We start from the raw sequence: 14,405 nt of genomic DNA on the forward strand, positions 1-14,405 counted from the left end.
TTAAGTATATGAAATTAAGTGTTCTTCCCACTGGAGGGCAGAATATTTGAATAGTTTAGTGAAAAAGAGAGGTACGGTTTTTGTTAGCTTTTTTTAAAAGCAAACTCTGCAACGGGCGTGATTCCAAGTAGGCTGCAACAGGACGAGGGTTGGATCTTCCCTCAGCTCAGTTCCATCGTCAGCAGCGTCTTCCTTTCCCCCTTGCTGTGTTTCTGTGCAGATCAGGTGAAGAAGACCTGGAGACTCAGCCCTGTGTCTGAAATGCCTACAGCAGTTACTCCAGATTCTGCATTATCCTCCTCTCCGTGATACCTGGAAAACTGGCCAGAAACCTTATGAAAATCAAGCCATAGGGCAGTAGCTTAGAGTGGGGAATCCAAAGACTAGGACAGGTCTGTGTTTCCCCACGGGAAAGAAGTCATCGCTTTTCTTTGGCAGTGAGAAAGGAGGAGGCAGGTGTGTCCCATGCTCATACTCAGCCTTTTGTGAAATCAGCCACAGGATTTGACTCGAAGTGGGATTTCCACATTTGTGATATTCCTCTCGTGCTGCTGATAGATAGGGCCTCTCCTCAGGTATCTAGGTGGGATACGGAAGGGAAGATGAGTGTCAGATGAGCTGAGTGCTTGTGTCTTGAGGCCAGGCAGCCAGGAGGAGGACATCACTTTTCCCATGGGACGACTGTTTCTAAGTAGCGATCTCTAAACCATCAGCTAAAGACAGTGTTTTTGAATATGCACCTTCAATATATTTTTTCATTTGTTGATATACATATTCTATTTTATATTCTATATATTTATACACTTAAAAACTAAAGCCAATAAGGATAAAAAAGCAATATTTAAAAATAATAACAGCTAACAGTTTTACGGTGTTTATTATATGCTAGGCACTGGTCTAAGTGTTTTTCACACAGTGGCTCATTTACTGTCTCGCCGAAAGCAAAGACTCCATGTTCCCATTAGCTAATATCTCAAGGCACAATTCATCATTAACAATAGCGAGTATAACTCCATATTTCAGCTCTCTCCTTGAGCATTTCTGCTACTTTGGGCTGGAAGGATTATTGGTGTCAGAGAGGACTAAACTGACTTTACTTAGAATTCGTTAAGTGCCCGCTGTGACATGCTTTTTATTTGCTCATGTTTTCTATCAGCACTTTCTTTGCAGGGGTTTGTTTTTTAAACCTGTTTTCCACTTTGTGACAGATCATTTAGTCAAAAACTGAGTAATATATTGGAGAAGACCACCTAGTGGGGGCTCAGGTGCCCCGCCGGGGGTCGGAATGTGCCCAGGCGAATGGGTGTGTGGGAGCACCTCTGTTGCCTGGAGACACCTGAGCGCCAGAGTGGGTCTGTGGGAGAAATAGTAGCAGAGTTTGATTTCTTCAGTTTGGGGTGAAACAAACATGAAAGAACCTCTGACGTTCCTCCCACCTGCCTACTGATTGTTTTGAACTCCCCCTCGGCTTGTGGCACTTCATTGTGGAGAGTGCTCACCTGGGGAGGGGCGGAGCCGAAGGGGGGTTGTCAATTGCTAGACCCCTGTGCAGTGGAAGAAGGCGAAGCCCTGGCTTCTTTAAATCCAGACAGATGTTGTCAAACCTCGTTCCTCGGTTTTCTTGTGTTTCCTGCCTGACATCTCAGCATTCCTGTAGGACTCTGAAGGAAACATCTAGGTTTTGTTTGGAATGTCCCTGCCTTTGTCAGCAGGCCTTGAGCGAGGCCACCCGCTCACGAGGCTGGTTTCCCTGGGGGGTCCCCAGAGTTGACAAGGCTCCTGTTTGGGGGGGGGGGGCTACAATGTCGGCTGCTGATTTCCAGCATGCTTGGTTAGCTGTGCTGTGCCCTGCTCCGCGGGTGCCTTCCTGTCTGGAGCGCCTTGTCTTTGTTGAAATGCTCAAGAAGCTCTTCCCGGTTGTAACTCATTCATTTAAGTTCTGGCATGATAGGTAATCATGAAAACAGGAAAACGAAGATAAGCAATATTATTAAAAAGCAGTTTCTAGAACTTTTGAGAAAGGAGGATGCAACATTGAGCCTACTGTAGAGAACTCCTAAAAGAGAAACTGAACTTTAAACTCCCAGTTTGTCACCTTCTGGAATCTTCCTGGATTTGGCTGCAGCTGTGTTCCTGAAAGGGGGTGGGAATGCATGTATTTGTGGTAAATTACATATAAGGCTATTTTAAAAAATATATGAAATATTTAAAAACGTGACTGGGAAATGACTTTGAAATTACTCTTTTGTGAGGCAGAAGTGACGGCTGCCAAATTTTATTGTGTCATTAAGTCAGGAAAGGGCTGGATCACGTTTTTCTTAGAGCGCACTTTCAACTCTTGTTTATCTGAAGCAAAAACAAGGTAGATGTTTGTTGAAGTGTAATGTTAGTAATTTCAAAATTCATTGTGTCAAGAGTATGTTAGTCTGAATTTAAAGAGTTTGATTTTTCAGGTGTAGAACTTTGCATGGTGGGCTGGTGGCCTAGAGACACTTCTACCAGAGACTAATCTGAGGCCTCTGCTGGGAAGTGTCACCAATCCGTTCACAACCCGGGGGGTGGGGTGGGGGTGGTGTGTGTGTGTGTGTGTGTGTGTGTGTGTGTGTGGTTGGTTACTGGTAAGCAACAAAGTGAAATAGCGCTGGGGTGCGAAAGGCTACCGAGTAACAGAAGCCAGGGAGATTAATTCCACCAAGTTGGGTGTATGGGGAATTTGAAAAGATCCCTTGACCTGGAATCCAAAGAAGTGGGTTCTAATCTCTGGTGTCTGGAATCACCACAGACCAGAGAGGTACTGGGCTGTCTGTGCCCTAGTTAAACCACTGGTAAGGGGGGTATTAATGCACATTTTATGGTGGTGGTGTGAGGATTAAACACAGTAGGTCCTCGGTAGAGGCCTTTGAACCTAGATTTCCCATGGAAAGTAACTTTAGGAGAAGAGGAGTGATCATAGCTACACAGCAGGGGAAGATGAGCCTCCCATTTGGCAGAGCTGAAAATAAGGCGCCAGCGTGTGCGTCTTGGTGTCCTTGCCCGCTCACTGTCCCCACCCCGAGCCACTCAGTAGTGCGTATAAGGGGTTATGCTCGCCTCCAGCTTTTTGTGTCTCTCACGTGCTGAGCATAGTGCTATACAATTTATCTATCGTTTAAAAATTATTATACAGTGTAACATTTGTATGTAGTTGTAAGAGTTTTAACGTGTGCATAGATTCATATAGTCACCGCCACAATGAGGATACAGCAGCTCTGTCACCACAACTACTCCCTCACATTATCCCTGGATAGTCACCCCCAAACCCTGCACAGTTAATACGTATCTTCCGCTCCTGGGGCACATGCACTTCTCCTTTCCGACACACTTGTGGTTGCCTGTTCATATTCTACACGGTTAGCTTCCAGAGCTTGGGAACCATGATGCTCTTTCTTCCTGCCACAGCCCCTACAGTCTGTATCCTAGTGTTATCTTGTTCTTTAAATAAGGAAACAGTAGCGGGAAGGTAAGAAACCTGCCTAAGATCACATAGTAGCAGATTCCAGAACCCAGGTTTGTCTTGCTGTGAAGCCTGTTCTCTTTCTCTGCTTGGACATGTGACAGATAGGATTCGTCTGTGTTAATTCATTTCAAAGTACATTTGTGCATTACCCAGCTTTTAAAATAACCACGGTGTGTTGGCATGAGTGACGAAGTTACCCTCGGACTGTTAGATGATACAAAATCTAAAACCCTATTTGTTTACCATATGAACTCAAAATCTTCCCTGAGCTCATACCAAACTGACAGGGTGTCCTCCTTTCTAAAGTGACTAACCGTAGGACAGACGGGGTAGTGGGTGTGTGTGTGGGGCGGCCAGGGGCTGCTGCTGGAGCTGTGTCCTTCACGTCCCTCCTTTGGTTCTTTTGCTTGAGCTGGTGGTGGGAACACAGCTAGCGCTCCAGCTTCCCTTGTGCATGCCTTAGCCCCTTGGTCACTGGTTCAAAGGATAAAGCAGTAACAGATTGTACATCCTAGCAGGGTACAAGAGCTAAAAAAAAAAAAAACTATGGTTTTCAATAGTTCAGGAAGAGGAACGTGGTATGTGTGTGTGTGTGTGTGTGTGTGTGTTTAATTATCCTTTTAAAAAAGTTACCGGCCTTAGCATAGAAGAGAATGAAGTGGGGTGTGCGTCTGTGTGTGTGTTAAACTGGCCGTGTGGGGCCGTAACAGCCAGCAAACCACGCACAACCAGAAAAGGCAATGTCCTGTCCCTTTGGTTTCCTTGGAGAACCTCCGAAATTCCAGGCCCCTAGATTTGGCTGCTTGTTTGCCCAGCACTCCTGGCCTCAGAGGGCTGAGAGGTCATAATAAAGGTAGATAAGTCAGCTCCAGTCCTGAAGTAGGGTAGGTTTATTATGTTCTGTTGCTTCTGCTAATATAACGTGTCTGACATATAATTCTTATTTCCCAAGCTGCTCTAGTGCTCTTTAACAATAAAAACATAAGAAAATCCATTCTTTCTCTTCCTTTTTTCTATTTTTAATAAATATTTACTGAAAATTCATTCTGTGCCAGGCACTCGCTGGGAGTATCAAGGTCGGTGAGATACATTGAGTCCGAATTGGACTGATACAGGCAACGTCCGAATTCCGCTCCAGTGGGATGGGCACTGTCAAGGGCGTACGGGGCACGGAGGTGGTCCAGGCAGCCTTGAGGGGAGGTCGTGCTTCCCCTGGAACCTGAAGGATAAATAGTCCTTCAAGCAAAGGGCGAGGGATGAGTGTTGCAGACAGAAGAAAAACACAGCACTCATAGACCCAGAGGGGGCTGGGAGTGAGAAGTGAGGGAACGAGAGAAGTTCAGGACTGTTGACAAGGAGCAAGAGAAGGTCCTGGAGAAGAAGTGACAGCGAGATCCTGCAGGGTCCACGACCCACGTGAGCATCCGGGAGAGCAAAGGTATGTTAAGGGCAGTAGGGAGTCATTGAAGATTCTATCCAGGGATGGAATACAGATGTATTTGCAATGAAATCACAGACTAGAGATGCTTTAAAAGCACTGTGTTCACACGACTTGTGATTTTCTGTCCTGTCTCAAAGATTCCGTTGCATCCCCCAGCTGCCTTTGCTCTAACTTGGACTCTGGCGTTGATGTAGGCCCTCGGTCTGTGTGACATCGGGGAGGTGTTCATTCCTCGAGCCTCTCGGATCTGACTGTGTGCATCGCACCACGCATGCTTAGCTGACGGCAGTTGTGGCAGCACTTTGAGAAAAGAAGATGGTGAGGGAGAGACGGGGTCTTTGCATTCTTTTTAAAATAAACGCACGGTGTGTCCTGTTTAATCATGCCCCTTTTACGCGTAGATTTTTATCAACCACGACTATCTCTGTTAATGTCTTGGTCCCATTTCAAACACCACATAGCCCACGGCAGGCGCTACTGTTCTTTGAAATGTCTTGTGAAGTCATTAGTCTCCTCTGCTGGACCATTGATACGGCCCTGCCCGGGCCCTCTTGACCTCAGGCCGGTGCTCTGTGAGCCCTTAAATTCCCCTGCCTCCTTCTTGCAGGACACCTGCAGACTGCCGCTGGTCAGAGGCATCTCACCGCTCCCGCTGCCCCAGGACAGCCCCTTGCCAGGCTCTAGAATCTCACCCCGAACTGACCTAACCCTCAAAGTTGGCCTTAACCCGGCCACTGTCCGCACGCCCCCCTCATATAGTCCTCTTTTCACCTGCATGGCCTACGAGTTGTTCCCCTTTCTCCAGAATATTCTTCCCTTCACTCCATCATCACCCAAGCGGGTGAACAGTCAGGTACAATATGATGAATTCTGCGGGAGGGTGGGCTCAGGGTGCAGTGGGGGTTCCAGGAGGAGGTGAACCTTAAGATGAATACTAAGACAGGTGGGAGTCGAGCAAGGGCGTGGGGGCAGCCGTGGTTTGTGACGAGCTGCCACTGCTGGAGTTTGCTGCGGGTGGGATTTGGAGTGAGAGTATGAGACTGATCAGAGGTGGCAAACTGGGGCTCATAGGCTGGAGTGAGCCCCTGAGCAGGTTGTCAGGCTGGTAAAAGAAACATCAGATTTTGTGTTTGAGAAAAAAAATTACCCAGGTTGCAATTCCGGTTGCAGAATGGCGAAGGGAATTTGAGTGCCAAGTGTACATTAGGGCAAGCTTTCCGTCCAGGGGTTGATGGAGTGTGGGGCAGGGTATTTAGCTTAACACAGGGGTTGGTGGCTTAGAGCCGGGGCTCTGGTCCCAGCTGCGCCACTTAGGTGGTGACCTCGAGCAGTTACACTCTCTGGCCCTCGTTTTCTCCTCTGTAAAGTGAGGATAATAACCATTCCTCTTAGAGTGGTATGTGGGAAGCATTTAGAATATCGCCTGCTGCGTGAGGCTTGGCAAATGATGGAAGGGGCGCTGTGGACCCGTCACTGGGTGCTTCTGTGACGCTGTGCTCCCTCACACTTCAGTAGCCGGCCTGGACTCGCAGCCTGCGGTGAGAGCCCGTCTTAGTGTCACAAATAGTGCCCCGAATAGTGTGTCACTCACTTTAGTTCCCTGCTGTAGGAGGACACTGCAGATTTTGAAATCTCTTCATGCGCTTGGTTTTACCTAGTTCACGGGCTTTCAATTTTTTTTTTTTATACAGTTGTATCTTTTTGTCCAAAATCTTTTGCAAAACGCTGGTGTCCATAACTGAATAGATTGTGCTGCTCTGGTTGAAATAATTGTCAGAGGAATTCATCACTTCACGTCCTTTTTGCTAACGTCCCACATCAGAACCAGGAGCACAGGTTGGACACCACTGGTCTGGTCCGTTCAGAGAGATGCGAGTGACTTATCCAGTGTCACACAGTGAACCAGTGGCAGATTGGGGGCCAGAGCGTGGGGCTCCTGACTGCTTAGCAGCCCCTTTCCATGAGACCGGGGCTTCTCAACTTTGGCTGCTTGTTACAGTCCCCTAGTGGGGGACCCCACCTCCAGAGATACTTAATGGGTCTGGGCTTGGCCCCCACATCAACCAGTGCTAGATTATTCGGTCAGGAACAAACTTCTTTGTGAAAAAATTATGTTTTAGCCGTGGAAATTATTAATTGCGTTTTAAACATTAGCTATACGTGAATTTATAACACTGCTGTGCAGAGGGGTTCTCAGAAGTGCCCCACCCTGGTTTCCTCTTGCTGTTGGAAAATTCCCCAGCTAGGCTGTCACCTGGTGGCGGTTGTGGGAGCCACTGCACAACGCCCTGCCTTGTTGAAGGAGATGGCGGAAATGCTTGCCAGAAGAATTTCAGAGTAGCTTTGTTTTTTAAACATTTTTATTTATTTATTGTGAGAAAGAGGAGAAGGAAGGGAGAAAGAGAGGGAAACATCAATATGTAGTGGCCTCTTGTGCGCCCCCTACTGGGGCCTGGCCCGCAGTCCAGGCATGTGCCCTGACTGGGAATCGAACCAGTGACCCTTTGCTTCACAGGATGCCACTCAGCCACTGAGCCACACCAACCAGGGCCAGAGATACTTTTTTTAAAATGCAGTAGCATTCCACTGCAGTGTAGCTCATTTTTTTCCATGGGGTTTGATCCTTGTTTTTAAATCACGGCTCTAGAAACCTGACGACGTTTGGTGTAACAGGCCCTGTGCCTGGACCCTGAGACAGCTGCACCTCTTCCGTCCCTCACTCGCCCCTGCCCAGCTTCCTCAGATGTTGCTGGGGTTTCCTTTAAATCGGGCACAGAAGGACTGGCTGTGTGTGCAGGTGTTACTCAGGCGTCCTGGACTCTTTGGAGAAGTAGATGCAATGAGCAAGAATGCCCTCGTTTTGCCACTTTTCCCTAGTTGTGACGATGTCACATGACGACGTGTACTTTATTTGTGCAGCAATGACGAGAGCCAGGGGTTTAATAACTGCTGCTATCGTTGCAGGTAGCGATGAGCACAGATGACAAACCAGGTTGTGCGGAATGACGGTACCTCATTTCTGTTGGTGGCCAAGTCACAGGTGTTGCTGGTACCGTTGTGCTTTGTTGCCTCACTGTCGCAGTAGGAGGAAATGCTAAGTGTCAGAAGTTCGTGAAAATAGGGATAGGTTCACGGACTCTCCGAATTCTGTCCAAGGATTCCTTAAATTAAGAACCTTTTCCTGGGGGTCCAGTTTTATTCTACCTACGTGTGCCTACCTCCCATTCTTTTCTGTGCTCCTGCCTTACTTGCAGGCTTCCTTCCTGCTGTGCACGCCACACATCCCCGGATACCACAGGAACATAGGAACATGCATGTCCTCTCTTCCCCACGTCGCCACCTCTTCTCACAGAGTCTAACAGTAGCAGCTCATTGAAAGGTCACGAAGCCCGCACGACAGGAGGCCCAGAGGCAGGCTGTCCAGGGCCTGTGTGGTGCCCCGGCCAGACACCAAGGGCCAGGCTCCTTCTGACTTCCTGCCTCACCACACTTGGTTCCAGCTTTCAGCCTTTTTCCAAGAGGGTCACTTCACCTGCAGGTGTTGCTTCTGAGACTCAGGCAGGAAGAAAGGGGAATGATGAAAGGCACAACACTGGGCCAGTTAAGTTGCCCTTTTTATCAAGAAAACAATAGCTTTTCTGGAAGTTGCACCCAGGAGATGCCCACTGGCAGCTCACTGGGCAGTACTGGTTCCTGTCACCACACAGGTGCAAGGGAGCGGGGGAGGTGTTTCCAGTGAACACATCGCTGCCCCAAACAGAATCTTCAGTGAGGCAGGAGGGGGACTAGGTGCCAGGTAGAGTCCGCCACGCCATTTAAGCCGCCTGGTACTTTCCTCTCCTGGGCCACACATCACCTCTCAACCATCCAAATTCTACTTGTTCAGTCTTCGAGACCCGACTTCTTCACCCACACCCCCAGCCCACACCGATCTGTACTCTTAAATGCAGAACTTTCAGAGTTAGCAGAAGCATCGAGTCTTCCAGGATAGCCCCTCGTTTTGCTGAAGAACTGAACAGCCCAGAAAGCGACTTCCCCGAGATCATACTGCCGTGGCAGTGATAGCAGCCACACGTGGGTGCGTGCTGTGTTACTTAGCTGGTCGCCAGGCATGCGTTACCACCTAGCCCTCCCAAGTACCCCTCCCCCAGAAGATGTCCACAGCTTGCATTTTACAGGAAAGCACGGCACAGAGATGGTAAGTGACAGGGACGTCCAGCTCCAGAGTGACCCACCCAGGTCTGATGCCTGCATTGCCTCCCACTCAGTGGGTTGGTATTGGAGATGCTGTTAGAGCCGTTTTTTCTCATCCTCAAATCCTTGACCTTTCCCCCTAATTTTCCCCTGCGTGAGAGGGGTTATTCCTCTGCTTCAGGGCACGTTTAGTTGTTCATAGGCGTTTCTCCTTAAGGCCTGATTTAGGTTGAGTGGTTAGGACTCCATCCTCACTTGCCCTGTTGCTTCTCTCCCAGCCCTCGCGGCATAGTGTGAGTGAGCGCTTGTTTAAAGAAGGGAGTCAGCTTTATCATTCCCACCTCAGTCAACGGCTTTGGGTTACCCATAGGCCACAGCGGGAATTCTTCACGTGCCCCAGCAGGGCTGAGGGGGTGTAGCTGCTGCCTCCCTCTCAAGGGTGACCCCACCCCTCCTTTCCTGGGTCCCCTGTTCAGCCCCATGGGCGTGGTTCAGGCTCCACATACTCATCCTGCGTCTTGTCCCACAGAGACTTCCCACCTGCTCTTGCTGCTGCCCGGCATTCTCTCCCCTCCTTTCCTTCCCGTGTTTCCTCCCCAGCAGCCCCGGAGAGGCCGGCCTCACAGCACCAGGAACTTCCTCTTGTAGCCCACACCAGAATTATGATCTCATGTTTATTTGTGATCATTTGATCACTGTCTCTTTCCCCCACTGGGGTGTTGATACGAGACCACGTCTGATATCTTAGGTCTAGTCCTTTATTCCCACTGCCTACTTTTTTACATCTGTCCTGTAGAGAGTGCTCAGTAAGTATTTGTTGACTAAAAAGCAACAAACAAAAAAATCCTCACTACGTTAACTCTTAGCACTTAGCACAGATTCGAGTGAAAAAGCCCTGGCCGGTAGTTCAGTTGGTTAGAGTGTTGACCCGACACACCAAGGCTGTGGGTGTGGTCCCCGGTCAGGGCATGTACAAGAGGTAACCAATGATTGCTTAAATAAGCAGAGTAACAAATTGATGTCTGTCTGTCTTTTCCCTCTTCTCCTGTATATCTAAAATCAGTAAGTAAAAATTTAAAAATTAAATTAAAGAAAGAATTGAGTGAAAAAGTTTCGAAGGGTGCAGTTAGAGTAACGGCGTGTGTCCCGCACCTGTACAGTATCTTCCAGCATCAGTCTAAGAGGGACCGAAAACAGGGGTTGTTACCAGGGAGGAGGGTAAGAGAGATGCTGTTTAAGGAGCAAACTTGCAATGAGATATGATGCAGAATGTAGTAAATACTGTATTATAATCGTACTTGCTAAGAGATTAGACCTTAATTATTCTAACTACAAAAAAAAAATAATTATATGACATGATAGAGGTGCTAACTATTGCTGTAGTGGCAATCATACACAATATATAAATGTACCAAGTCAACATATCGTACACCTTAAAGATACACAATACTGTTTGTCATAAGTATTTCAATTTTTTAAATACGAGATGGCTTCAGCTAAAACAAGAATCCAGTATTCATTGTTGCAGGATAGATAAGCCTAGTGGTCAGAAGTAGATGTTCCATGAACCTTAACTATTTAATCTCAGTATTTAACATCTTATTCCTGTAGATATGTCATAATTTAGCTCTTTTTTCCCATAGCTAAGATCTTAGGCTTGTGTGATTCAAACACGGTTTTTAAAACCGTCATCCTAAAATTGTCTAGAAGTGAAGCAGTAGGCACTGAACCCAGGGAAGGCTAGGGAAGGAGAGGGAAGGCGAGGGAAGGAGAGGGAAGGGGGGCCGCATGTGCTTGTGTGAGCAGCTTTAGGGCCGGAGGAGGAGGCAGGTGCTGAGCAACAGCTGGGAGACCGTGGGAGGTAGCAGACTGGGAGGAGAGATGAATTGGCTGTGTGTTGGGAAGCCTGGACCATACTGGGTGTCTAAGGAAAGAACATGTTCTAAAAATTCAGGATGTAGATGCAAGAAGATAAGGTAGTTATCTTAGAACGTAGGGGCCCTAAAGGGGGAAATAAGTCTACCCATTTCCCCTGGAAGCCCCCGCAAACCTTTCTGCAAAGACTCCAGATGAGGATTAGATGTTAAAGCCAGACTTCTAAACACACATCCGGTTGTATGGAGTTCCACCTCAAACACCTACACAGCAAATTTACGTAGCTCTTGCCCCTAGCAAGTACCTGGCCACCAGGTAATTTGGGTGCCTCCCCCCAGGTGGAGAGGCAGGGACTGCTTCATACCTTGAGTAGTGGTAGCAGCGGGGACAGATACTGGGCCCCTTTGCTGAGTGGCTTTGCCATGTTTCAACTCCGCTGAGTGCAGAACAAAGCCAGACAGCCAGGTGGACGTGCCGTGCCCCTGGAGGCCTGGCCACGTCAGTGTCACCTGGGGCAGTGGCCACTGTGGCTCTCACTTCCCTGTCCCTCTCTCCCCCCAGGAATCAGAAGGTGTTTCCTGCCACTACTGGTCGCTGTTTGATGGCCACGCGGGGTCCGGGGCTGCGGTGGTGGCGTCCCGCCTGCTGCAGCACCACGTCACGGAGCAGCTGCAGGCCATCGTGGACATCCTGAAGAACTCGGCCGTCCTCCCGCCCACCTGCCTGGGCGACGAGCCCGAGAACACGCCCGCCAGCGGCCGCACTCTGACCCGGGCCGCCTCGCTTCGTGGCGGGGTGGGGGCCCCGGGCTCCCCCAGCACCCCACCCACGCGCTTCTTCACAGAGAAGAAGATCGCACACGAGTGTCTGGTCATCGGAGCTCTTGAGAGCGCGTTCAAGGAAATGGTAGGTATGGCCGAAGAGCCCAGGGCGACAGGGACAGGAAGGTCTCTCACACCAAACCGTTGCTTCTTAAAGGCTCCCTGCCTGATGAGGGATGTCTCTGACCTGCCCACTTGTCGGGTGGTTCCACACGCTGTCTCCCTGTTACAGTAGGGTTCCCGTTCTCAGTAGAAGTTGGCAGCGAGATGGAGTTCCTGGCCTCGAGTGCTGGCCAAAATTAAAAAGATGATGAAGGCGAGGGATGGTGCATGTAGCACTAGGCTGATTAAATAAACGCATGCATTACTGCTTCTCTTGCGGCAAACTCATCTTGATCCCAGCTGGTACAATCCCACTTAATTGAAATGAGCGTAGCTGCCATCTGGTATATACATGTGTCTGGACTCCAGGTGTTTGGGGAATCAGAGCTTTTAGTAAAATGCTCAAGATTACCCCCTTTTTACAAATCTGATCTGGGAGCAGCTATGTTACCACGATTGGCAATGTGGTTCTCACTGCTTTGAAAACGTACGGGCCAATGTCCAAGAATCATTTGTTTTGCTTGGGAACATGGGTTTGTTTGTACATTTAAATTTGAACGTGTCCGATCAACGCATTCACCTCCTTCCCTGTCAGCCTCACTGCCGAGAATACACACAGGGGGAGAGTGCAGCTGCTCCGTGTCCCTTGCTGTCCCTGTGCCTGGTGAGAGCAGACAGTGACGGTGGGCCCCTGCTCGGTGCTGCACCCCCATCCCTCTCTGAGCTCACTGTCTACTGAAGCAATGATTTGGGTTCCAAAGATTTTTCTCTCCGGAGCAGTAGCAAGCACCCTCCCTGCCAGGCAGGTGAAAAGTAAAGACATATAAAGATTGTATAGGGACTTGCTCAAGATGAGTGGGCAGTAATGTCCTTAAAACCTAGAGAGTGAAAAGTGATGACAAGCTTTTAAGGGAAACAAGAACAGCTAGAAACAGCCCCCTCCCGCCCCCCGCCGAGTTGAGTGTACACACGGTGCCCATTCCGGGCTCTCCGGACATCCAGCCGTGTGCCGATGAGAGGAGGGAGGTAAATAATACCGCGCAGCGTCGTCGGTGCCCCTGAGGCAAGGATAGTGCGTGTATTTGCTCCTCAAACTCACACCCTTCCCTCGCTTTCACTCGTCCCTTCTCTGGTCCCAGTGTCCCTCTCCTGTCATGCAGGCGGGGTTGGCCCTTCGAGTGGCAGGTTGTTAAAAGGCGCCTCTTCCTCGGGGGTGTCTGGTAGGCTTCAATCCCAAGAAAAACACCAGGAGGCTGGCAAAGATAATTTAGGAAAACAGGAATCCAGGTAGTAAACGTGACTCGTAATGAAGGCTCGGCATCACGTCAGCTCTCATCCTCCTGCTGCCATGGGAGCTCTGATGTAAATAAGTGTTTCTACACCGGTGTTCAGAATGCTGATATTTAATTCAGGTAAAAATTTGGCGGTTTTCTTAAAGCCCTAATAGGAGAAAAGGGAAAAGCAAAAGAAAATGGTTTGTCGTTTTTCTGTGACTGCAGTGCCCTGACATCTTTCACTCCACTGGGAACGGCTGTATTCCCAGTTTTATCCACCAGAGGCCGCTGTCACACTGAGTCAGGCCACCGCAAGGCCTTGGCCTCCGGCCTTTTCTGCTCACTAATGGCCCTGGGGTTACTAGCATGAGAGGCCCATTTAGAAAAATACTTAGTGAAGAGCCTCATTCTTGTTGTTTCTGTTCTTTCAGCTTTTAACTAGCCGATTCATTACCTGAAATTTTTCTTGGAAGCCGAATTGCCAGCAACAATATTGGTTCACTCTCCTGTGTAATTTATTCAGTCTATAAATACAGGAGTGGGGAAAGTAGGTCTACAGTTGTGAGTACATGAAACACAGTTTACTTGTGTATTATTATTTATTGATTATTGTATTAGTTTCCATATGAACAACTGTAAGCCTACTTTTGCCCACCCCTGTATTTGTGGAGAACTAACTGTACACCAGGCCTAATTGGGAAAGGGGCATTGAACAAACTGGGCGAAGCCGGGCATTAAACAAGTGCGACGTAAATGGGAAGGACCCTGAGAGGAGAAACGCGGGGTGATGTAGGAGTCTGATAAAGAAGTCAAGCATGGGTTCCCTGGAGAAGCGATGCTCCGTGGGGGTGGGGGGGGGGGCAGTAAAGCAGGCAGAACCTGGGAGGCTGAGAGTGCTGGGCAGAGGAAAACCGCCCGTGTGAACATCGGAGAGAGAACAGGCAACAAGCCGGCATTCAGCATGGTCAGCAGATAGATTTCAAAGGTAGGAATGAGGTAAGGGGAGCTGGGCAGGCAGTCTAGTCCCACCTCCGCAGCACCTGGTGTGCCATATTACGACTTTCTCTTATTCACTAATCCATCCCACCCCTCAGCTTCCCCTTCACACTTCAGTTTTCCCCAGATTGTCTCGGTAGCCCCCAGCATACCAGGGGCCCGCCCGGACTTTGCACCAGGCGTGGCCTTATTAAGGGAGACACTCA

The 14,405-nt window shown here is 49.0% G+C and overlaps 1 protein-coding gene across 1 annotated transcript in view; it reads left to right on the forward strand.

Moving 5' to 3' along the window:
• Positions 1 to 14,405, forward strand: part of PPM1H (protein phosphatase, Mg2+/Mn2+ dependent 1H) — a 234,503-nt gene that overhangs the window by 100,014 nt on the left and 120,084 nt on the right. The window contains exon 3 of the mRNA XM_024576478.4: positions 11,568 to 11,912. Within this exon, the coding sequence (XP_024432246.1) occupies positions 11,568 to 11,912 (345 nt within the window). The remainder of the gene's footprint in view (positions 1 to 11,567; positions 11,913 to 14,405) is intronic.

This window comes from Desmodus rotundus, chromosome 3, assembly GCF_022682495.2.
Source record: "Desmodus rotundus isolate HL8 chromosome 3, HLdesRot8A.1, whole genome shotgun sequence".
Lineage (NCBI taxonomy): Eukaryota > Metazoa > Chordata > Mammalia > Chiroptera > Phyllostomidae > Desmodus > Desmodus rotundus.